This window comes from Chamaea fasciata, unplaced genomic scaffold, assembly GCF_029207755.1.
Source record: "Chamaea fasciata isolate MVZ Bird 193981 ecotype frontalis unplaced genomic scaffold, bChaFas1.0.hap1 SCAF_4, whole genome shotgun sequence".
NCBI classification, from domain to species: Eukaryota; Metazoa; Chordata; class Aves; order Passeriformes; family Sylviidae; genus Chamaea; species Chamaea fasciata.
Window position 1 is genome coordinate 38,194,401 of NW_027094089.1, and position 24,564 is coordinate 38,218,964.

Sequence of the window (24,564 nt, forward strand, 5' to 3'; positions counted from 1 at the left end):
CCTAAATATTCAGCACCTTACAGGTATTTTTTGTTGACAGTCTTCCAATTACTGACTAATGCAGAAGACATTAATTCTTTTTAAATTCAGGTTCAAATCTTTCTTTCAAGGAAAGAGCCACCAATCATGCATTATACCCCTTAGTGAACACAGTGGCTTGCTTTTAGTGAGAGGCAAACATCTCATTAGATTGGTACATATGGATCCCCATGTGTATGTTGATACAGTTTCTTACAAATTTGTTTGGTGTGTGTCAACAAAGGTCTGCAATGAAAGTTTTACAGCTATTTATATTTTTGGCACTCAGAGCTGAGTTTGCTGTGACACTGAAACAATTCAGAAAGAACATTCATGTACTGGGTCTGGCTGACATGGACCTGACTTTCTCCACAGTAGCCCACAAGTGTTACTCATTGCAAAGCCCTGCTCTTCTGGTAGCAACTAAACAGCTCCTGGAACTGGCAAGTGAGTTTCTGGTTTTGATTTGCACAGCCCCAACACTCGTTTTTTACTTTATGTTTTACTTTAAGGGTTAGGATTAAGGTTAGGGTTGGGTACCAATTTGCTGTGTCTATTAAGCTGTAATTATCTTATGAGTCTCCTTACTTTTCTTCTTTTTCCCATGTTGCAGAGAAGGAATCTAGCAAGCAGCTGTGTGAGCATTTGGCTCTCAGTTATGGCTGGCCTACCAGGGTAAATGAGCAAGTGGTTTTTGAGAAGAAATTTATCACAGGAAGGCAGACAAACTGTTTTCTGCCTACACTCTTTTTTATTATTATTTTTCTTGGGTTCCCTTCCTTCCTTCCTTCCTTCCTTCCTTCCTTCCTTCCTTCCTTCCTTCCTTCCTTCCTTCCTTCCTTCCTTCCTTCCTTCCTTCCTTCCTTCCTTCCTTCCTTCCTTCCTCCCTTCCTCCCTTCCTCCCTTCCTCCCTCCCTCCCTCCCTCCCTCCCTCCCTCCCTCCCTCCTTCCTTCCTTCCTTCCTTCCTTCCTTCCTTCCTTCCTTCCTTCCTTCCTTCCTTCCTTCCTTCCTTCCTTCCTTCCTTCCTTCCTTCCTTCCTTCCTTCCTTCCTTCCTTCCTTCCTTCCTTCCTTCCTTCCTTCCTTCCTTCCTTCCTTCCTTCCTTCCTTCCTTCCCTCCTTCCCTCCCTCCCTCCCTCCCTCCCTCCCTCCCTCCTTCCTTCCTTCCTTCCTTCCTTCCTTCCTTCCTTCCTTCCTTCCTTCCTTCCTTCCTTCCTTCCTTCCTTCCTTCCTTCCTTCCTTCCTTCCTTCCTTCCTTCCTTCCTTCCTTCCTTCCTTCCTTCTCTCTCTTTCCCTCTTTCCCTCCTTCTTTCTTTCTCTTTTTTCCTTACTAAAGAGAAAATTAAAAATTGTGTGGTCCTAACACACACCTCCATGTCCTCTCAGCTAGCACCTCAGGGGTGCTTCTGAGAAGCTGCTGTGGAAAATGAGAGTTCTCAGTTAAATGTCGTTTTCTGGGAAGAGTTTTTCATTTTCAGGCTTCTTTCTCGGTCAACAAATCTACACTAGATTCTCCAAGATTACTGGGGAAATTCATGAGTTGAACTTAATCTAAATATGTGTAATACTTTGATTTGTGTAATTTATCGTGTTTGTGTAGTGTTCATTTGGTTGTTTGGTTGGGTTTTATTTTCATTCATGTGCTTATGTTCTAATGAATTAAATATTCACATTACAAGAGGCCAGCTTACAGTATGAAGTCGCTAGCTCTGACTTTTGGAAACTCAGCACTTGCCTACTCATGCTACTGCAGGTGCAGGTGCGTTAGCCAGGCTAAGTTTAAGTTTTCCCTATAAACAAACTTCACATTAAAAGCAGGATTTTCAGCTCAGCTATCTGCCCTTGATCCCAGCCTCCTCCCCTCAGAAGTTTGCTAGAAGTGTAGATGACCTGGTTCTCAGCTCAGTGCACAGATCAAGAGGAGCCGCAGCCCCGTGAGATAAAAGCTGGCCGGCCAGCTCCAGGGAATGAAAACAAAGCCCTTCCGAGACACCGAGCCTAATGTATCACCGACCACGGTGAAGCTAACTTGCGAGCAAACTTTTTCACTTTGTTACAGTGACACCTGGTGTTGCAAGGTAGCTTTTTCGAGAGAGAAACGTGAGGACGTCGGCAAAGGCAGCAGCAGAAAAGCTTGTACTTTGGCACTGACAAACAAATGTTCTCATTCGCCGAGGGGGTTTAGTCAGCACTGCTTTCTTCGTTCCACACTTACGAAGTGGGGGGGAAAAAAAGGAGGTTCTGTGACTTCGTGCATCATTATACTCTGAAGCAACAACTGTCACACAGATTTGGGTCCTTTCTCTACAATGAGACAGCAAAGCAGTCCTCTAAATACAAATGAAAAAACTCGAACCCAATTCTTCATTACAGTATGTCAAACATGAAGCCCACAGGGCTATCTTGATGTCAAATCAATTAGGGAAGATATATTTAACTATGAGTATAGTTTACTCAAGATCAGTAAATCAAACTCTCTTATAACATCATTTACCTTTAAGAAGAAGCTCAGCATTCTGTCCTGGTTTCAGCTGGGGTAGAGTTAATTTTCTTTACAGTGGCTGTCATAGGGCTGTTAGGGGTTTGTGCTGAACCTAGGGTTCATTATACCGAGATGGTTGTTATTTTTCAGCAGAGGTTACACAGAGCTAAAGCCTTTTCTGCTCTTGGTGTTGCCGCAGTGGTATGGTAGGGGTGTGTGGGAGACTGGGAGGAAACAGAGCCAGAACAGGTGCCCCAAATTGACCGAAGGGATATTCCAGATCGTCATCCTTAGTATATAACATGAGGGGAAGAAGGAGAAAGGGTGGACATTTGGAGTCATGGCATTTGTCTTCCCAAGTCAACATCATGTGTGATGGGGCCCTGCTCTCCTGGAGATGACTGAACACTGCCTGCCTATGGGGTGAAGTCAACTAACTCCTTACTTGGGTTTACTTGTGTGAATTTTGTTTTCCCTATCAAATTGTCTCTATCTCACCCCACGAGTTTTCTAATCTTTCCCTTTGTCTCCCCAGTCCTGTGGGTGGGGCACTGAGTGAGTGGCTGCCTGGGGCTTGACTGCTGGCTTGGATTGAGCCACAACACACTCCCCAATTGCAGACTAACAAAACTCAGAGCTACGGTTATTAAGTAGTAGCTCTGTGAAGAAAAGATCTACACTTAACAGGGTCATTAATGCTAAAATTCTTTAATATTAAGAAAACAAAACCACCCCCCAACCCCCGCCCCCCCCCCCCCCCAAAAAAAAAACGCAAACAAAAGACCCCAAAAAAAATCTCACTAAAAAGTTTATCAAATTACCAAGGTAAAGTAGTGATAACTATTTTGTCACTGTGAAGGTCTAGCTTCAGTTCTATGAGTGGGATTCTTAATCTGAATCATCCTTTTTTAGATCATTTCCATTTAGGCCCCAGAAGAAATACTCAACAGTAATTACTGTCCATTCTAATGTCTCCTTTAAATTACTTTCATTTCAACAAAAGTTAAGCTATCTCAAACATCAACAAGGTATTTAATCCCTTGGAAACTGCCGAAAACCTCAGTTGACATGCTGGGAAGCAAGAAACACCAACTTGTTGTCAGGCTAATTACAATAAAGCTCTAGGTTTATTTGGACTAATTTCCATGCACATTACAGTGACAGCTGAAGACTGCAGAGTTGAAGAGAGGGCAGGTGCAGGCTGTGTGAATTTCTGTACTTCCATACTCACAAGTTGCTTCCTGACACACTCTCGTCCCTTCTTCCCACCTTCCCCCCACCCTCTGCCTCTAAACGGCATTTTGGACAAACCTGGCTGGACAACCCTTCTTGACACGATCAGATATTTGACAGAGGCCCTTCTCTACATTTAAAGACTAAAGCACATGTATTATCCTACCTTTAGAACCACACACTCTGTTCTCATTAATGGCACACATTAGTGGCAAAGGGACAAGAATGTCCAACAGGATTCATTCTGAGAGCACCCTGGGTAAGTGCTACAGCGGGGGAGGGGGGGTATTATTGTGATTGCTACTGTTTTGCTTGTTTGTTTTTCTGTTTGTTTGGTTTTGTTTGGATTTTTTGTTTTGTTTTTGGGTTTCATTTTGTTTCATTTAGGGTTTTTTTGTTGTTGTTGTTATAAATGACCAGAGCCAATTCAAAAATCCAAAGATTTATTTAACAATTTAAAAAATCAATTTCGGAAAACGCCACGATAAGTCAGAACAACATCGATCGAATGCTGGGTGGACAATCCGGGAGCAGCAAAGGGTGTTTCTCTGGAGTACTGCCCACAAATTCGGGGTCTCAGGGTAGGTGTTTTTCTGCCCTGAGGCGAAAGCAAGACTATCACAAAGAACACGGATTCGCCTGAAGAACATGACACCATGCAAATAATACAATCATTGAAATGTCCTACACCCCGTGAGGGATGTTTGAAAGAGCTTCCTAAGGAATTGAACGAAAGTCTGAAAGAAGAGTCTCTGAATCTTCTGTTGGAAGGCTTCTGTTGATCTCCACCCAGATCGATATCAGATCCTCTGATTAACTGTGAAGATGTGGTCAGCCCGTGATTAATAGGCCGTTACCCCATTATCTTTCCTGCAGATGTCGAAATAACACCTTCAGGCTAAAAAAAGACTATGGAATGTTTGGAGACGCCCCCAGACTGCTTCCAGGAATCTGGGGTTTTACATTCCACTGTATAATTTTACACACACAAATTTTTAATACACGAATTTTATACAGTACATCTATTACATTGTTGTTTTTCTTTTTGGGAGGGGGGAGGGGATTCACAAATAGTCAGCTGCTAGTGTGATTTTTTGAAGTAACAGAGACAGCCACTACCTGTACTTGGTCTCCGTAGACCTTAGGAGCAGTCATGAGGATGAGAAAGAAGCAACTAGTTAGACATGGCGATCCAAAATGCAATTCTTTCTTGAAAAGAGGGTTCATAATATCAGAAAACTAATACCCAAATACAATTTAAGATAGTACAAAAAGTGGAAATAAAGGAAAACTTCCCACTGAAACACAATAAAAACCATAGCTCTGAGGTTCTGGTTGCCACACAGTTTGGGGATGGCTTAAACCTAAAGGCAACAATTTCCTAAAAAGGGAAGATTATGGTAATACAACCTGAGTCTTTCTAGACATTTTCTAGGCAAATTCCATGTCATCTTTTTAAAGTGTAAGATTAGTTTTATAACATAAAGATTGTATTATGACTTTTCTCTAAGTAATACACATACAACCTTGTTTCATTCTGGAACATTCCATCACTAACTTATTGTCAGAAAGATTAAGCTGCTACTGAAGAGTTATTTTCTTTGGAGAATGAGATATTAGCCATTTCCATAGAGACTTTTAAAATCTTTGTCATGCAGGCAATAGTAAATCTGCTGTTGCTTTGAAGGAATAGAAGTTGTCTGGTTTTATGGGGTTTATTTTTCCTTGGATGTGGAAGGTTTGGGATTATTCTGCATTTCTCCTGAAACATTAATTTTGAAGAATTAAAGATTTTAGTTAAACCAGATATTGCTGAAGTAAAACAGATAGACTTCCCTTTTGTTAAGCAGAAGCTGGATTTAAGGAACTGATAAATCATGAGGCCTGTCAACTTATGTTTGTGTATTCTGACTAACCAATGGGCTTCGAGAAGGACAATAAATTCATAAATCAAATACTCCTGGGAAAACAGGATTCAGTTGTCACGCAACACTAAAAGGTTAAAAAGTCAAAGCGAAGAAGACTCACTTCATCATTTTGAGACCCTGCCCCATAAAAAAGACCACCGACCCATTTCAAAGAGCAAACCACGCATGCTTAATAGCTTTTGGCTAATTACCATACAAAATGGGGAATGGGATGTAGTAAAGTCATGAGTATACATTTGTGTTTTGGATATTCAATACTTCTGTACATAAAAAAGACCCTGTGATCTTCTGTGGGTGCGTGTGTGTTTGGGAGCTATCCCGCATGCTGCCCGGCGTCGTAATTAAACATACACTTTCTAACTTTAAACTGTTAGAGTCTTTTGCTCGTCATAGTTGGGATATCAGCATTAGGGCGATATTCATATTTTTTTAATAATTCACTCCAATACTAGAAGACATACTGTAAGGCCTTTTCATCTTTTTCCCCAAGACCCACAGCTTTTTTTCATTTCACATACATCTCTCAAGCATTACCACTTTGTAGTGTGTGTGCACAGCAACCTTTTGGTAGTGGGTGTGATACGAGGTTGCTCTTTCTGAGAAGCTGATCTACCAGTGTCCCTTGTGTAGGATGAAACCCACACAGTCCATCTCCAAGGTAGACTCACAAAGCAGAGCAGTTGTTATATGGTTCTGGCATCAATTCTGTTCCTTCTACTAGGAATAACCCGGGGTAATACATTGTTGCTGACAGTCAGAGCCTGTATCAACTTTCAAGCCGGCTGGAAACTCGAAAGTCCCAGTGGCTGTGGGAAAGGATATGAAATAACCCTAAAAGGAACATAATAGCAAGGAGACAAGAGTCCATGGGGGAAAAAAAGGTCAAACTGTTACACATGTAGCTTTGCCACTACATATTATTCAACAAATGTTACAAATTTCACTGCTGATACATTTTGTAATAATTAAAGTATGGATACTTTTCATAGATAGTTTTGACACATTGTGTCATCTTGCTTACATAAGATTAGGGAAACCGTGAGTCAAGGGCCAAGAAGATGTATTACAATCTTGAGGCACCAAAATGCAAGATTTCCTAAAAAGAGAGATTTCAAGTGAGTGCAGTCATTCTGTAACAGGCACAAACTCTTTTTGTTTTGTTTTGTTTTGTTTTTGTATAAAAACATGGTCATCTCTGTTGCCATTTAAAAACAAATTATTAAAGTATTTGGAGCTGTTTTCAAAGCACTTGTAAGAATACATCTAAACCCTTCAATTCGGGTTTCTGAAGCTATGTCAGAGGCAAATGCAAGGAGAGATTCAGGTAAAATCATAATGCCTGTGGCTCCTGTTTTCAACTCCTCTAATTCAAGCTTATTATTGATGACTAAATTACGAGTATTACCCCTATTACTACAAATAGGTGTTTTCTCATTGACTTCAGGAAAAAAAATTATAGTTTTTGTGTGATTTCATCTTAACTATTTTAGGGGCTCCAACAGAAAAGTCTGCTACCTGAAATAAGCCAAATATTTTATTTCTAAATAAAATAAAAAGCCAAATATTTATTTCTGTCTCTTACAGGTAATTTGTCTGCGAATATGTTGTCAAGCCATAGAAAGAGTTCACTTCAACTCTTTCAAAGTTTAGGAACCCTTTATAAATTCACTGTATGTGATGTGTTGTTTTGATTTTCTTCTTTTTGTTTGTTTTTTAGCCTTCTGATGTTTGTATTTTTGTAGTGGAGTTTCTTATAGATTTTTATGTAAACAAAAGTAATGTTATTGTAAACTGTTCTTCTTGTTTATCATTCCTTTCTTGAGGAAGGACAACTGATAGACTTCTAGTTTGGCCAGTGTGGTTGGAGTGGCGGCAATCTTCATACTCCAGCCCCTGGTGATTGTCCAAAATCTATATAAATCGACGTAGAAAAATAAACACCTCTCTTTTTGCCCTGAAAACTGGCTGCATGCATGTCCTTCATTTTGCGTCCTATAGCGACATGATGTGCGTGCATGTATAGTTCATACCTTCTTTTTCACAAAGAGTTGTGAATTGTATTAGCTTTCAGATGAAAGGTAGGCAAGAGAATTAAGTGAGGTGCTGCCAGTTTTCATAGCAGCTCTCTAAAATTCTGATAATGAAAGGCATCTCTCTGTGTCACTTACAAAGCTTTCCGCATTAACTCTGTAAGTCAGGCTGATGCTTCCAATAAGCACTTAGTTTTGCATTTTCTACCACCATACATTTACTTACGAGAACTCCTAAACAAAGAAAACATACATAATTATAGGGATAGAGGTTTACAAGGTGGCTCATATTTGATGACCTGATATATTTTCTTCCATTTTCCTTGCTAATGCTATGGTTTACATCTCACCATCCAAGTGCATGCCCATTATAGAGAGAAAACAAGCTGTACTTTTCTTAATTAACCGGTAGTCCTATAAACCTTCAGAGGCTGGTATTATTACAGTATTTTAGAGGAATACAGATTAATCAGTAGCCAAGTGAAGAATAGAAGAACCCAGCCCATGCAAAACTGGAAGTAAATCATGCGGCAATGTTTTTTGCATTACCTGATCCTTCAAAACATTTGATGATAGGATGCCTCAGAGATGCCTCTGGACTTCGACAGAAGACTGTTAAGGAATTATGCAAGGAGGCAGCACTGTGTCCATGTCAGACTCTCCTCATTCTGTAATGTATCCAGGTTGTCTTAAGAAAACATGGATATTTGATTTCCAGAAATGAGTACGAGTCAACCATGTTGAGTTCTGGCAACTCCAGCCTAGGACAAGCATTTCCCTCAGTGGAGTGAGAATCATCTGGCAAGCCTGCCTCACACATACTGGCAGTCCACTATCTAATTCAGTGTTGAGTCATGCCAAGTGACACTCCTAAGGGCAAGCTGGTAACAGGAACTCAGCTGTCAGCAACATAACTGCATCACTAGTGATGCATCAAGTATTCTTCAGATGACTAATTAACAGCTATTATTTTCTGCTTCAGTAATGTATTTGGTGAGGCACCACAGGGTCCAGACAAATTCTGAAACCCCTGATCAGTCACACTGTTTAAATTGCACCTCAATACCCTGCAGGCACTGTGGTATTTTTATTTCCTCTAACGTTACTAGACACAAATTCATTATTATTTGTGAAAGAAGAGGTAGAAAGGCTTCAAAATCTCAATTAAAAACTCTACAAACCATTCCATTTATATGTCTACCCTGAAGATCTCAAAAATCTTTGATGACTTTTGATCTCCTTTCTTTCAAAAAAAAAAAAAAATTCTAATTTCTCTATGATTTTACTGAAGATCAGCATTTAAAGGGGTCCTACTCCTACATTATCACCTGTTCAGTAAGTTCCTGACAAAAGAGACAAGAAAACCAACCCCCTGAAATCCAGAACTCCTACAGTATGAGTTAAAAGAGCTTAATGCTGTTCCAAATATATCCTAATGTTCAGTAAAAATTTAACAACAAAATTACAATTATTCCTTTTACTTCTGTTAGAAGTGTCTTCACTAAAATGCAAACTCCTCTACCCTTACGAAGCTGCCATTTTGTAAGCTGACTATCAACCACCATGTTAAATGGTGTTGCAGAAATGATTTCCACCAGTATATCCTTTAGCCACAGTTACAACCAAAGACAGAAGTCTTGCCAGAACCAAAAACTGTTTTCAGGCAGGCTGGACTAACACCAGCCAGCCACCATGGCAAGTGTGTTCATCCACAGCAAAGTTTCCTCACCTCTAGTACCAGCTTCAAACAGAGCATCAGGAATGTGACATGAAGACTTCAGAGGACTTTCCCTCTGCACAAATGTTTTTGCACTGTGTTGCAACACATCATTTATCTCTGTTGCTCTGCTCACTCCTGATAAAGACAGGTTGTGTCACCACTGTGAGAAGAGAATTCTTCCCCTTATTTTCTCATTACACAGCTCCTGCCAGTTCCATCACGTTTTCCTATCATTCCAGGATTTCCTCTCACCTTTCAACAAAGGATAAGGCCACCACAAATTTTTCCAAGTGGAATAATATTTCCCATACATATGTCACTTTCAAAAGCCAAGTTCACTTTTGGTGACAGTCATGGTTTCCCTTCAGAGAGACCCTTTCTGAAGCTAAATCCAGATTACTTATTAACTTCCTTCTTCCCACCCTCCTACCTGGTCATCTGTGTGCATGGGATATTCCTTGTTTACTCTGCCCGCGTTGACGTCAACTGGCAGGACAACAGATGTGACACTAAGTCAGATGTCATTGCTGTCCTGTTGGGAGGACTTATCTGTCAGTGAAACAAGACCTTCATATCCAGCACTTCTGAACACACCTGACAACCTCCTATTCTGCCACTGAACACCTCTTGGTGTTTTCCAGCTTCACAGGACAGACATGGAGTTACCTATCTGCACCCAAAGGATTAAGTTTCAGTATTTTCTTCATTCCAACGTAGGGACTGGTAACAATCTCAGAGCTGAATTTCCTCACACAGCATTTGAAAAACGTAGTTTGAGAACCAAGGTTTTTTTCCATGCTTACTACTGCAAATCAAGCAAAGCTTCAAAGCAGATGCGGCATAGTATATTGTCATAGGTTAATGTATATATATATAGGGTCAGTTAAATGTGAAGAGCAAGAAGATGGTATAAAAGAAATCAAACCATCCTGAATCCTGTAAAGACAGTTACTGCAACTTCAGTTAAGTTCTTTGTACAGCTTTATCAACACCTGAATAGAAACTGGGAAGGGAGTAACTCTATAAGCACCACTCCACTATGCAAGTCTTTTCATATCAGAGAGATATGAAACTACATCAAATCCAGATGAATATCTGAATTCTGAAAATTAAAAGAAAGCGTGAGACCAGTTACGAGAAATTCTAAAGTGTGCAGGTTTTTTTCTTTACAAAACATTGTTAACAACAAGGTCACAAATCCATAATGCATACATGGCAAACAAGCATTAACTGCTCATGAACTATACTGGTGATGGTATTTACACACTTGTTTCTTTTTTTGTGGAAAAAAAACCCAAAACAACAAAACCCCCCAAGCACAAGGGTAAGACCCTGTTTGGAAACTCAGTGACAGAATGTTGCAAGTTCTTCCCTCAGAAAACCATTACAGCTGCTTTAGCTCTTCCTATCTGGGTTTATTCCAGAATTCCACGTAGATTTCCAGGCAGCAGTAATACTTCCAACGGCCACATAATACTGAATTTTGAACAATTACACAAAGAGGCTTTATTCCATAAAAATAGGAAGTCGCTACATGTATGAAATAAATAATTATGCTTACAGATAGAATTTCTGAATATTTTCAAAGCAATTCTGTTCCTAATACACAGAAATGTGTATTAATACAAATCCCCATATGCATCACCATACGCAATGCCAACATTTTCATACATGGACCTCAGATGTCAAATAACGGCTTGGAGCAGTTTAAGGCAAGCATTGGTTTTCCACATTTGATAGCATATAATCTCTTGTATAAACACAAACTTTTAGATCTCTGTAGTTTCAAAATTCATACTTTTAAATTGTTCTTCAAGCATATCAGAATCTTCACCACTGTCTGCACTACTGAAATTTGTATCAAACTCCAGCTCATCCTTCAATTCACTGTTCTCTTGGCCATTTTCAGAAGTCTCACTCTCAGTTCTGTCTTGTCCTTTATCAATCCTGTAGAAAGCAAAAGGGATGTCAACATCACCCACTTCTGGAATTAAAACAACAATGCGATGGAGGATAGAATATCCTGCTGGCATTCCATCCCAATATAGAATGGAAGATGGCAGGAGGTGGGAAGATGTAGAAGAGGGGCAATAAAAGTCCCTAAATTTACTTCACACTTAACAGGAATGATATAAAATACAGTAAAGTATGCATAAAAAACTACTGAGTACAGAAGAGACAGGAAAGAAAGAAAAATAGATATTTGAACAACTTGACCAAGTAAGCAACTGCTGGACTGCTGTCATAAACTAGTGAATTAATGTTTTATGTATCATGCTCAATAAAGAGAGAATGCTAGCAAAAAACCCCCAAAGCCTGCTAAATATACTGTGTAACTGTGCTCAATATCAGTCCTTGTTTAGTTCTTCTCTTCACTAGTAACGGAACTATCAAGTGGGAGACAAAATGCAAACAGCAAAATGGCTTGTGCATATTTTATGATGCTCTACACCATGCTTTGTTCTTAAGAAAATATACAACTTATCTGTTGCTGTAAAGTGTCTTATCCAAGTGGGACATTTTTTGGTTCAGCCCCACTAACATCAATAAGCGTTTCACCCCTAGTTTCATCTGAAGAAAGTGAAGAAAATTACTCCTACTGACTAATGTTTGGATTATTGAAAATATGGCATAACATACAACAGCTTCCTAGCAGTTTCCAAACAAGATTTATTACAAGGGGAACTATCAGTACAGGACTGAAATGATGCACCCTATGAACTACTTACGGAATTACTATTTCTTCTTGTTTCCCACACTTAGCACAAATTTCTAGTTTTCCAGCACATGGTCGACAAATAACATGATAAGGATCTTTTACAGTCTTCTGGAGGCACTTCACACTACGAAGAGAAAGAAAACAAGACTAAAAAAATACCATCTACACTTACTCAACATTCTGTGTTCAAATACAATGTACAAAAGAGAAACAAACACTCCACAAAAGTGGAACAACACATTTTAGGCCACTTTCAAATGAAACACTGGGTGTTTTATCAAGTAGCACTGTCAAAATCCTTGTGTTCATCTCTCTCCCTTAACTTTTCTCAGGAACAATTTCTTAAACAAGTACTGAAAAAGAAATATTAAATCAAGAATTTTATATTTAAGTTGGCAAAATAAACATTTCAATCCATTTCACTAGGTAGTTTTTACTTTAAAAGTTGCATAACTTCTGGTTTAGTGATAAAAATAGCATATGTCATTAAAAAGTACATGGATTTTACAAATAAAAAGCTCTTAGTTCAAACACTGCAATGACTTCCTCTTGAACTTTTCAGAGTATAAACTGAGTCAGTGCTAGACTTTGTTTTCTGTGAACACAGGCCTTCATGGAACAGTATTCTCAATAAAACCAACCTAATAAGGTAGAGGGCTTGGGCTATTCTTTTTCAAAACATGATAAAATTCTCTAGACTTAGCAGTTTCCAAAATTCTGTGGTTTAACATTCATGTGACATTTCTAAAGCCTTGTACAGCTGGAGAACATAATCCAGAACAATATACTCCATGTAACGCTGCTGTCTTGAAAGTAATTTTCCTGGTTCTGACACCCTCAAAAGTTCTTCCCAGACATGTCATACTAAAATGTCATGTCAAACAGGGGCACTATAAATGCAAGGCAAATTTATGTATTTTTTAAAAAATAGTTTAACTTCTAATAACTAAATACTCAAAATAGCTAAGTACTCAGAAGTAAAGGAGGGAAAACCTGTGGTTATACTAACACTCATAATTTTAAAGATGTTAAAAAACTAAAAAATAAGCTGAGGTACTGAGAAGTCCTCCATTTCCATCTTCTGCAATATAAAGAATTCTTTTTTATTCTTTTAATTGTCACATTTTTAATGTCTATTATTCTTTTACTAGATTTACCCTGAAGCTTCATCTGTTGAAAATGTTCATAGTCTTCTCATGCCAGAACAGTGGCTCACCCAGCCATTGTACTGCTGGCCTAGAAATCATCATCTGTAAAGTTAGAATACTCTGAAGCACAACTTCCTTGTTCAAAAATATGAGGGAGAACATCACATATTCTGTTATTATCTGCTGTTCTACAGTGCCACTTTTCCTACATCCAATGCTTCCCTGATTTACATGGGGGTTTTGGCTGCTTTCTTCCCTTTGGGAAAAACAATACAAAACAAAACAAAAATACAACCAACCAAACAAAACCCCCCAAAAAACCACCCACCAGGATGCACATAGTTATTTGAGGAAGAGTTAAAAAAGCACAAAACCCAACTTCATCTGTGGTGCACAGAATGCAGAATGTTTATTTTTTATTCAGCAAGCCTTCTACCTAATAATTTATTTTTACACAAAAGGGTGAAACTGATTACTAATACCAAAATACAAGCCACTGTGACAAACCTGGCGATATTGTGCACCACAGCCCAGTGGTTTTTCTGAGTCCAGTCTTTCACTGCTGAAACACTGGCTCTGTCTGCTACCACAGTAGGTAAGGACCTCTGCAACTGAGCAAATAAGAAGGAAGCAGAGCGCATCTCCTTCAGAAAACTAAAATAATTTATATGTTTGTCATAGGTTAAAATATTTATCATCTCCGTTATATGGTAATACAAAAATGAGTAATAAAGAACTCTATGCAAACAGTGCCACCATTTACTACTTAGGATTATAGGTTCTTACAGAAAAAGTGCAAACATGCTAAGAGGTAATGAAATGTGTGTATTGCAAATATTAACAAAGTACAGAAGTCAAGAGATGCGCAGATCATCTACAGATGTGAAACAAGACCTTATAAAATTGTTTTACAACAGGTTCAGGTTTGACTTTTTGTTCCGGAGATGGTCCTGTGAATTTTTTGTTCACTGATGGTCTTGGAAGCTTAGAGATCCATAGTTCAACCAGTTTTAACGGCAAAGAGGGAAGCAGTTGCTTTTCCTCTGTGTCTTCTTTTCAAAAGTTTAAGATAAAAGACTAACGAATTAGAAAATTAACATTGCCTATAGGTTGTCATTGCACACTCCACGTATGAAAAATGTTGCATAATAGCAGCTTCTTCTTGAGAGTTTCCAAAGCCAGAGTATTTTCCAAAAGCTCACAAACTATACAATCAACAATTAACAAAAAGTATATTCACTCACCATCTTTTAGGTTTTGTCAGTAGTTTGTACTTTCTGAATTTCACTCGCCACTCCAAGATACCTTTGCAATGCTGACACACTCCATCATGAAGCTTAGCATTTATTTTCTGAATAAGTAAAAAAAAAAACACCAAAAAACAGGAAAATATTGATGACATCTTGCTGTAAAGAGTAAAATCTTACTTAGAAAGCATTTTTGCCCATCATATGGTTGATACAGTACTACAAATGTGTTTGCTTGATATTAACATTAAGCCTTTCATATACATTTGTCTGAAAATTTTCTTCAATGCAAAGAGTACCTTGAGATTAAAGACTAGATTATTATTATTATTATTTTAATGTTCTTAAAAGTTGTACTTCTTTTTGTTATTACATTGTTGATAATTGATTACTGTAGGTATTTCATTCTTTTCATCTCTAGAAATTTTGCAGAATGGATTTAAGAAGAAATAAGCCCTGAAATACACAGGTTTTGTCCAAAGAAGACAACTTACAAGACTTAGCATTTAACTTACTATTGCTCAAGCAATCACTATACTGCAGTTTAAATAGCCTCAGGATTTTTCCTCTGATAACAAAAAAGTAGAATCCACGCACAATTTGCAGTCAAATTATTCAATCTCTCTCTCATCTTAGTCTTTCTTTATGAAAAATATTTGCTCTCTGCACCTAAGATAAAATCTTTAAAACAGTAATTTAAACCATGTTATATTTTCGAGACCATGAAAAATTTACCTTAATATCTCCTACAATATTTTGTGTGTTTAACTTTCTCAGAAATACAAAATGTCAACGGGCCAGTAGTATTTGTACAAGAGAAGCTATTCTGAGATGGGAAACAGTACCAAACCACACTCTTACCTTAAATAACAAGCTCAATCTAATTTTATTTCTTGTCTAAGAATGTCAGCAGTAATGTTGTCTATCACATATTCAGGTGTTCATATTCATTCAAAAATTTAAAAATAGAAATTTCATGGTTAAAAATGCATGTAATAAAAAAATATTTTTAAAGATAGTTTAAAAATGGCTACCATGTCAACGTTGCATCAATAAAATGGTTTAAACCACATCTACTTCTTAACATACCTAAAAGGTGTAATTCTGTATTAATCTGGATTACAATTTATGTTATTCTTTCACAAATAAACTGAAAAAAAAGTTATTCTATGAATACAGCTTCTTCTGAAGTAATTTCCTGTTTTTGTGACCCACAACAGTTTCTTACTACTCCACAAAGCTCTACTTCGATACATAAGATGAAAAAAACAAGCCAAGCTTTAAAAGTACAGTATCTTATTCTATTCCAAAAAATGTATATGGCAGAGGAGACGCTACTCTCAAGTGAAACTACACTCTGGAACTTACGTTCCATTGTCTCTTTTTTTATTAAACTTACACATCCAGTATGAGCTTTCCTATGGTGTGGATAACTGAACATGTGGTACTTTCTGGCTGTTTCAGTTAAAATAAAACTATTTTCTAAATTATCAAATACAGACTTGGCATATTAAGAATCCAACCAAACAAGGTTTTGCATACTGCTTGAATATTAAATACAGAAAGCTGTGGTTCTGATGCATTACAAGTGTATTTTCCAAAAAATACAGACAATTGCTTAATGTGCAAAATTTCTGAGAGAAGAAAATCATAAGTAAGCTCCCAGCAGATATCTCTGTTAAAGGCAATTCAATATCTCAGAATTTAATGTCTTGCAATTCAAGCTGCTGTGAGCAGTGCCTGCGGTCAGTCTTTCAAAATTCATGTAGTTCAAAGATGAGCCTTGTTTTCGGCACTTGACCAGCACAAAGCTCCAAGCACTATAGCCCACATAAGCTTCCAACAACCTGCAAATTAGCCTGAACTTCCCAGCGCTCCCCCTCGCTCCCCTGACTTGCATCGATTGGTAATGCAGGAGGGCAGTAAGATACAAACACTGTGATTTGTTTTTCCAGGCAGGGATACATTTATTGTTACCAGCTATTTTTAGTTTTGCTAAGGCTGAACCCAGTGAACGACAAAAGACTACGGAAGCTTAAGCTGAAAGGAGATGGCTGTCTTTCCAAAGAAACAGTTAGCTTCCTGGACGAAAAAGACATTGTTTCCCTTAACACATCCTGACGGACTGACGCTGGGGTCAGGAGCCGTGCCACAGAGAGAGGCAGGGGCAGGCTCAGCAAAGCTTTAGGCACCTGGAGTGCAAGAGCCTGTGCTCAGGACTGCACGCCAGAAGAATGAAACAGAAACTACTTCAGAAACTTCTCATCCGAAGCAAATCCAAAGTTCATTAAACAGGCAGCCTATTACAAATTCCGCTAAATATTTGCTATGGAACAAGGAAATATGCATAGTTATTATTCATGGAGCTTTATAAAGCTCTTCCTCACCCAATACTCTTATCATCTGGCTCTAGAATACAACACACAGTGATGCAATTCCATTTTTCTTCCTTTTCCTTTTCCAGTCAAACTGGAACACTGACCACCCCAAAAGCTGAAAACATTAAAGATGAAGGGGCAGTACAGCAGGGCACAGGCAACCCTGGAGGTTCCTGGCATACACTGATGACAACTGCCTCCTCTAAGTGATAGAGGGGCCAACAAGGAGCGGTGCTGTGCTGAACTTCATTCTCACCAAAAAGGTGGCAAGATGTGAAGTGAATGTGAAGCTCAAGGGTAGCCTGGGCTGCAGTGATCATGAAGCAGCGGATTTTAAGGTCCTTGGGGCAGTGAGGAGTGTGGGAAGGAGATCACTGCCCTGGACTACAAGAGAGCAGACTTTGGCATCTTCAAGGATCTCCTTAGTAGAGGGCCATGGGATAGAACCGTGGAGGGAAGTGCGGCCCAAGAGGACTGGATGATATAGATGAGTTCCCTCCTTCAAGTTCAAGTGCAAAGCGTCTCGACAAAGAGGAAATCAAGAAAGACAAGCAATGGACAAGGAGCTCCTGGAGAAACTTAAACACGTACCTTACAGAGGGTGTAAGCAGGGAAAAGTAGTCTGGGAGGAATACACAGAAATTGTCCAAAGACCCAGGGAGAGGGTCAGGAAAGCGAAAGTACAGTCAGAAATAAATCTGGCAAAGGACAATAAAGGGCAAGGAAAAAAGGGGGTTTTAGGTATGTCAGCAATCAAAGACAAACTCAGGAAAATATGGATCCTTTCAGAAGGGATACAGGACACAGAAGACCTGGTTACCCAGGACCTGGAAAAGGCATTTAGACACTGGGATTGAGTGTAGCCTCAGCAAGTTTGCCAATGACACCAACCTGTATGATGTCATCAACACATTGGAGGGAAGGGATGCTATACAGAGGGACTTGGACAGGTTAGAGAGTTAAACCTATACAAATCTCATGAAGTTCAGCAAGGCCAAGTGCAAGGTCCTGCACCTGGGTTGTGGCAATCCCAAGTTCAAATACAAGGTGGGTGGAGAATGGACAGAGAGTATTCTGAGGAAAAGGACTTTGTGGGTGTTGGTGGATGAGAAGCTCAACATGAGCTGGCATTGTGTGCTTGCAGCCCATTAATCTGGCCAGCAGGGCAAGGGAGGGGATTCTGCCCCTTCACATTGCTTTTGTGAGACACCACACAAACATTCAGCTCTGGGACCCACAACACAAGACATGGACTTACCAGAACAGGTAAAAGGAGGGCCACTAAGTAGATCACAGTACTAGAGCAACTCTTCTATGGAGGCAGGCTGAGAGTTGGGGCTGTTCAGCCTGGAGAAGAGAAGGCTTTGGGGAGGCTTTAGTGCACCTTCCCGTACCAGAAGGGGGCTAAGAGAGAGATGGAGAGGGAGTTTTACAAGAGGATGTAGTCACAGGCCAAGGGGGAATGGCTTCGAACTGAAAGACTGTAGGTTTAGATGAGGTCTTAGAAAAAATTCCGTACTGTGAGAGTGGTGAGGCACTGGAACAGGTTCCCCAAAGCCATGGATGCCCCACCTTTGGCAGTGTACAAGGCCAGGCTGGATGGGGCTGTGAGCAACCTGGTCTAGAGGAAGGTGTCTCTGCTCATGACACGGGGTTTGGAACTAGATGATCTTTAATGTCCCGTTCAACCCACACCATTATATAATTTTATCATCCCATTTATGCGTGTCAAAAATCACTTTAAGCATCCTTAAGATCCAGGCATAAAGTTGCCTGGACTTTTCAACTTGGCAAGACCACAAATCTTACACAGCTATTGTAAAGAAATCACATTGCATCTTCTCAAAAGGTCACAAACTGGAAGACAACAGCTTTGAAGTTCTAATTTCCTCCCTCTAAGAGGCACACATACAGCATCTTCCTCCTCTTCAGCAATTTCCTGTATTTTTTACTCAATTTTGATAAATCAAGTGTGGGACATTGTAATTAATCATTGGCTCAGCACATCTAAATACAAAAGACACTAAGACTCTACAACCCTACCAGGCAGTTGGTTTAAAGAGTCACGAGAGAATGATGGATTGATGTAAAGAAAGAAATTAGAAAGTTTATCTTGTGTTTGTCTTTTAGATTTTGCTCAAAAAAAAAAGGCATGTCATTTAAATGCTACCATTACTAAAACAAGTTGCTAATTTACTGTGATTTTTACACTTAATTCAACATCTCCTCTGATCAAAAAAACCCCACAACACATCACTTTCAAAAGCAATGCAGAGTTTAAGAAGTAAAGAAAGCTGTCCCTAATGAAAGATTTGAATAGTCTGTTTTTTCAAATTTTTGAAATTGCTAAAAAAATAAGTGAGAGAAGTTCTCATAATAAACCTGAAGACAAATTTTTCTTGTTTCTCAGTTCCCAGTCAGAATGGGGAAGTCACCAGTAAAATCAAATAAACCCCTCTGGTGCTTACTTTTCCTATTAATATTTACTTTTAAATAAATTTTGTATATTGTTTAAACTTCCACAAGCTCCTATTTTCTTCCTTTTGCCCATTCAATAGCTTGCTTTCCCTTAAGGGTATTAAAAAACCCAACAATCCACACAAAGCCCTGAAAAAGGCTTGTAAACTTCATTATTCTATTCCAACTTTTCTACCCAGCCTTTAGGCAGGCAGTCAGGCCCTCACACACAAAAAAAAGGTAGTGCTTGAAATTAATTTCTTGGTGTGAAAACTACTCCAATATGTTAGATTATGTTTCTGTCACAGAAGTTTCTCTCTGAGGTTTTCTTTATGCGCATTTCCCTGTTTTAGTCAACAGCTCTCTCTTTTCTTTAGCATACTTTGCTCCAAGGACAAGAGCAACTTATCCAGTGTCTATACATTATCCAAGGAAATTACAGTTATGCAATACAGACATACCCAAGCAGTCTTAAGGTATGAGGCCACAAAAAATTCCATGTGCACAGTCAGTTGTACATTAATGAACCAACATCCTCTGCTCATCTAACCTAATATTAAATCACCTAACAACCTGCCAAAAGCAGTTCAGAATATATTAAAGCAAACGAATACACCTACACCTACTAACTTGGCACACAAAATAATCCCTAGCTAAAACCAGCATTAAAACGCTCACAGGTAAGATGTAATGACAGGGCTTCAAAGAAGCTTCACCATCTGTTTGTAAGCTTCTAATTACGTGTTAACCTATGGGTATTTTGATTTCCTCAACTGAAAGCAGATTCCTGCTACTGAGCACATATCAGTGGTCTGTTCTGATGTAAATGAGTGCAATGTTAACTGCCACCCATAAACTTCCCTATCAGAAACACAGGTGACACTGCTTCAGTCAGCAAGGACAAGTGCAGCACAAGGATGAATGCAGCACGTGGCCAAATGCAGGATTACTGAACAGATGAACTTCTCAGAAAACAAAACTCCACAGGACCTCCAGTACATGACTGTAAAGCATCTAGAGTAGGTTAGTGCAGACTGACAAATGCAAAACTGATGCCAGTTTCAGGGTTCCAATACACATCACACAGGCTGAAATTGTCCCCCACAGAGCTTCATATATAGTACCAGCGTTACTTGAAATTCCTTTTTCTACATATATTTTCCACCAAGTGTAGTTCAAAATTTAAGCAACATTTGGATATAGCATTTAAGAGAGCACTGGAAGGACTCTCACCATTCTCAGAAAGAATGGAAAATACACAAAGGCACATAAACACACACACAACCAGACACATCTCCTGCACCTACCCACACATTCTTTCTCTCACTCTCTGCCCCACCTCCAGAGCTGGGTTAGAGTCCAGAGCAAATGTTATATTTGCTCCTATTCTCCCTACATGAAAGACTACAACCCAAGACGGAATGTACTTTTGAACCCAGAGTAACAGGAGTGGCTATTGAGTAGACTTCAGTCTACCAAGCTACTCTACCTTGCAGCAAGAACATTATCTAAAGAACTGCAATAAGGTTATCTAACATTTCCAGTCAGCCACTGGTTTATCTCTATCTCCCTTCTGTGCTTCAAAATATGATTACTGACTCAGCATTTAAGCTCTATATTCAGCTGTTCTCTTCCTAGTGCTTTCCCACAGTCTCAGCCAGTGTTTCTACTAAAACAACTGATTTATCCATGCACCCAGCTCAAAAAGTAACTGACATTAACACTGTGGTAAAGCTGAGGTTCAGAGGTAATAACCCTTGAAATTTAGGGAAATGTGGATTACCATCTTGGATGTACTTAATGAAAGGGGAAAATGGAGAAACAAATCAGTCATTTGAGTGTAAATATGAATCACTTTGTGGTTTACCATCTTACTACAATGGAATTCTAAATGTTCTTATTAAATTATATTTGCTTTCGTTTCTAGAACTACTGCAGCTTCCATGATGACTTACATAATGTACTTCACATAAAATGTATATTCACATAACATAATGTATATTCCTCAGCTTGGTGCTGCAAAGAGCTATTCAGGAATATTCCAAGATTCAATAGCTAACAAGACAGTGTCTTACCCTGTCCTGGTTATTCTTTCTTCAGGTCATCCTAAGATGCAAACTTTTTCAGCACTTTTGTAAGCTGTTTCCCAAATACAGTAGAGAGGTAGTGTACTTTGTCGCAGCGAAGTTTCACCTCAACAAGCCTATCTCAGAGCAATGCTGTAGTACTGCTGTAGTAAAGACTGAACATTAAAGACAGATGGATCTTCTAGCATGTTCTCAAGTAGTCAGACCTATGGCCTTTAAGCTTAGAAAATGGATGACATGGTCAGTGTCAGACAAAGAGCACAAAACATTTCAAAAAATGACAAACCAACCAGATAATGACTACCAGCAGAGAAAAGTCAAAACACTGTTAGATCAATTTCCTCTGTAGACACTGCTTCAGGGAGAGAAATAGCAACAATACCATAATTAACTACCTCGACTCCACCCACTGTACAACCTGAAGCTATTGTAGGAAATATTCAACATTGTTAATACAGTGCACAATTGCAGCAGGATTGAAATTTTCAGCTGATAAGCATTTTGCAGCCTTTCAAGATAGTATCACATCTTGAGGTAATGAGAGGTAGAAAGGAGGAAGCCTCACTCCTGTATCAGCCCCTGTGATAGAATTTCTGATTTCTTCCTTTTCCTCATCACACATTGGACATCCATGACACATCTGATCATCCAGGACTACAAAAGACAGAGATGCAATCATTCAGTATAGTCTGTATCTAAGCCATGACATTAATCACCACTTAATATTTGATAGACTAACTTCCTTAAAATTTTACAAACAGCAGAAATGGGGCTAGTCATTATAATGACCCCTTTGTATCCCTGCCCTGGTTCTGGCCAAGCCAGGTTTAATTTTTCTACGCTAGGACACTAAGGTTATTCAATACCACCTCATATCATTTTCCAGGAATGGCAGGAGGGGTCTGTTCCAGGTCACATAGCACGTTGTGGTCTGGTACTGCCAGGGGTCCCACAACAGTGGCTTGTGTGTGAATCATCTCTTCTACACTATTGCTGTTACTGTTTGTTTTCTTATTTCTTTTGTTGTTTCCAGTAAATTGTCCTTATCTGAACCTGTGATCTTTGCCTTTTGTGCCTCCAGTTCTCCGGTCTATGCAGGGAGACAGGTAAGGGGAGGGGTGAGTGAGTGAGTGAGTGGTGCAGGGTTTAGAGTGTTTCAGTTGGAACATTAAACTGGGGAATGCAATTCCTATAACAAGGCAATACCTTAGGACTTGAATTTGTACATGACAGTATGCCCTAAGAAAAAGGAATTAATCCCTTTCCCTTACTAAAGGGGAAATTATCTATATATCCCATTATCTAACCCCAGAATAGGAAGCACATTCTTCAGGATGGTACTTCCATACACTCAACCCTTTTCATGAACCAGCAGGCACTGAGACAAAAGCAATCCTTTGTTTGAAATGGAAAGAAAAAGAGACAACTTGATGTTCGCAGCAAATCTTGGCTACATTAAAAATACATATATTTATTTGAGTGCATGATACTGTGTAGTCAATTCTATGGGACATAAATTATTTACAAAGGGAAGAAAAACCGAAGAACAGCCATGTGGGTATTAAAGTGATTATTTCAGTTACAAAACTGATACCAGAATTCAGTTTCTCTTTGAAAACTTTTTTGATAGACCAGCTCTCTATGGGGTGTTTTTTTGTGTGTATGTTTGTACCCAGACAGGAAATACTCTCCTATCAGAGATCATGCAGTGACTAACACAACAAATAATACTGCTTAGAATACCAGGAAAGCAACCTGTTCAACTTGCAGAACCAGTCCCAAAAAAATCTCAAAAACCAATCAAAACAAACTCACAAAAACCCAAATCTCCATCTTTGGCATCAAGGCTTTAACTTACTAATTTGTACCCCTCCTTCCAGCTCTTTTAGACAGCCCAGGCAGGTTCAGTTAAAGGGATATCGATATGACAATAAACTCTCCTAGATTATTACTCCTCTCTTTTGTCTTAGTCACCTTCTCAGTTTAGCCTGCAAGATTCAAAATCCCACTTTAGTGGAGTTACTGTTCAGACACACCGGGTGTTCTTCAGCCCCTTCTGTATATTATGCAACCAAAGCTACAAGCACAGAGCATATTTCAAGAATATATTGTAGATCCTTTGCCTGCTTAGAACCAAAAACGACAAAACAATCTTCTGAAACAACGGAGTGAAGATAATAACTTTTGTAGCAAAAGTGCTGACAGAGACTCTAGCTGAAGACACCTTTCTATCTAACTAATCAGAAGAGAGTTTCTCTTTCTTTGTAAAGAAATGTACAATGTACTTTTTTAAAAAGAAAGTACAATGAAAGTTATCTAAAAGTATGCAGATTGAAGCTGGATATGTATGTGTGATGGGGGAAAGTCGCTCAAACTAAGCTCTCAAAACATTAAGATTTCTGAGTTATGACCACATAGTGATAAACCTTGGAAGACCAAACACCTTTCAAGAAGCCATATGGATAACGAGCCATGGAACATTTGATTACTGCACACACTGCACAGACACAAGCACTTTATTTCAGTCTTCCTCTTAACAATTCTTTGGCTTAACTAGGTCCTTTTAGGCCGTAAGTATGATTCAAGTTTCACTCCACATTTGCTTGCAGTGACAACTCTCTGAAATGTCTTGTTATGGTTCTCTCCGAGCAGCACTGTGCCTGGTGCGGGCGGACTCGGGCCAGAGGTATCCCCACCACCAAAACGGTGCCTCGTCATACACTGCCGCGTGACTTCGTTTGCCATCCCGAAGCCTTTCAGGACTGGCACCAGACCTCACAGGGACAGGGCATGGCTTCAGGAGCTATAGGAGACCTGCCCACGCTTTCGGCAAGAAACCCTTCCCACCGCTCCGGCCCCAAGGGCTACGTCGCCTGCAGAGGAGCGGCATCTGACGCCGGAACAACTCCGCGCCCCCCGGGCCGGCCGAGCCGCCCCCGCCTACCTTGAGCCGGGCGCTGGTGTCGTACTTGTCGTTCTGGAACGCGCGCGCGTTCTGGTGGCGCTGGGGCCGCGTGCGCGACACGTTCCCCCGCTCCGAGCTCATTCCCGGCCGGCGCCGCCTGCCCCGGAACCGCTCCGCGGGCCCGCCCGCGCTGGGCGGTGCCGCGGTCGCTGT

The 24,564-nt window shown here is 39.6% G+C and overlaps 1 protein-coding gene across 1 annotated transcript; it reads right to left on the reverse strand.

Annotated features, from left to right (window-relative positions):
• Nucleotides 1-8,654: 8,654 nt before the first annotated feature.
• CUNH9orf85 (chromosome unknown C9orf85 homolog) lies at nt 8,655-24,527 on the reverse strand. The gene is made up of 4 exons (XM_066181320.1): nt 24,391-24,527; nt 14,522-14,628; nt 12,140-12,253; nt 8,655-11,357 (listed from the first exon to the last, which is right to left on the reverse strand). The coding sequence occupies exons 1-4, from the start codon at nt 24,490-24,492 to the stop codon at nt 11,180-11,182; spliced, it is 501 nt and encodes a 166-aa protein (XP_066037417.1). The 5' UTR covers nt 24,493-24,527; the 3' UTR covers nt 8,655-11,179.
• Between the last annotated feature and the right edge of the window lie 37 nt (nt 24,528-24,564).

Bases quoted from the DNA above. Each gene is read 5' to 3' on its own strand.
- CUNH9orf85 (XM_066181320.1), bottom strand. From the start codon at position 24,492: ATGAGCTCGGAGCGGGGGAACGTGTCGCGCACGCGGCCCCAGCGCCAC. The intron at 14,629-24,390 runs GTAGGCGGGGGC...TTACTTATTCAG, and splicing joins ACACCAGCGCCCGGCTCAAG to AAAATAAATGCTAAGCTTCA. The intron at 11,358-12,139 runs GTAAGTAGTTCA...TGCTTTCTACAG, and splicing joins CAAGAAGAAATAGTAATTCC to GATTGATAAAGGACAAGACA.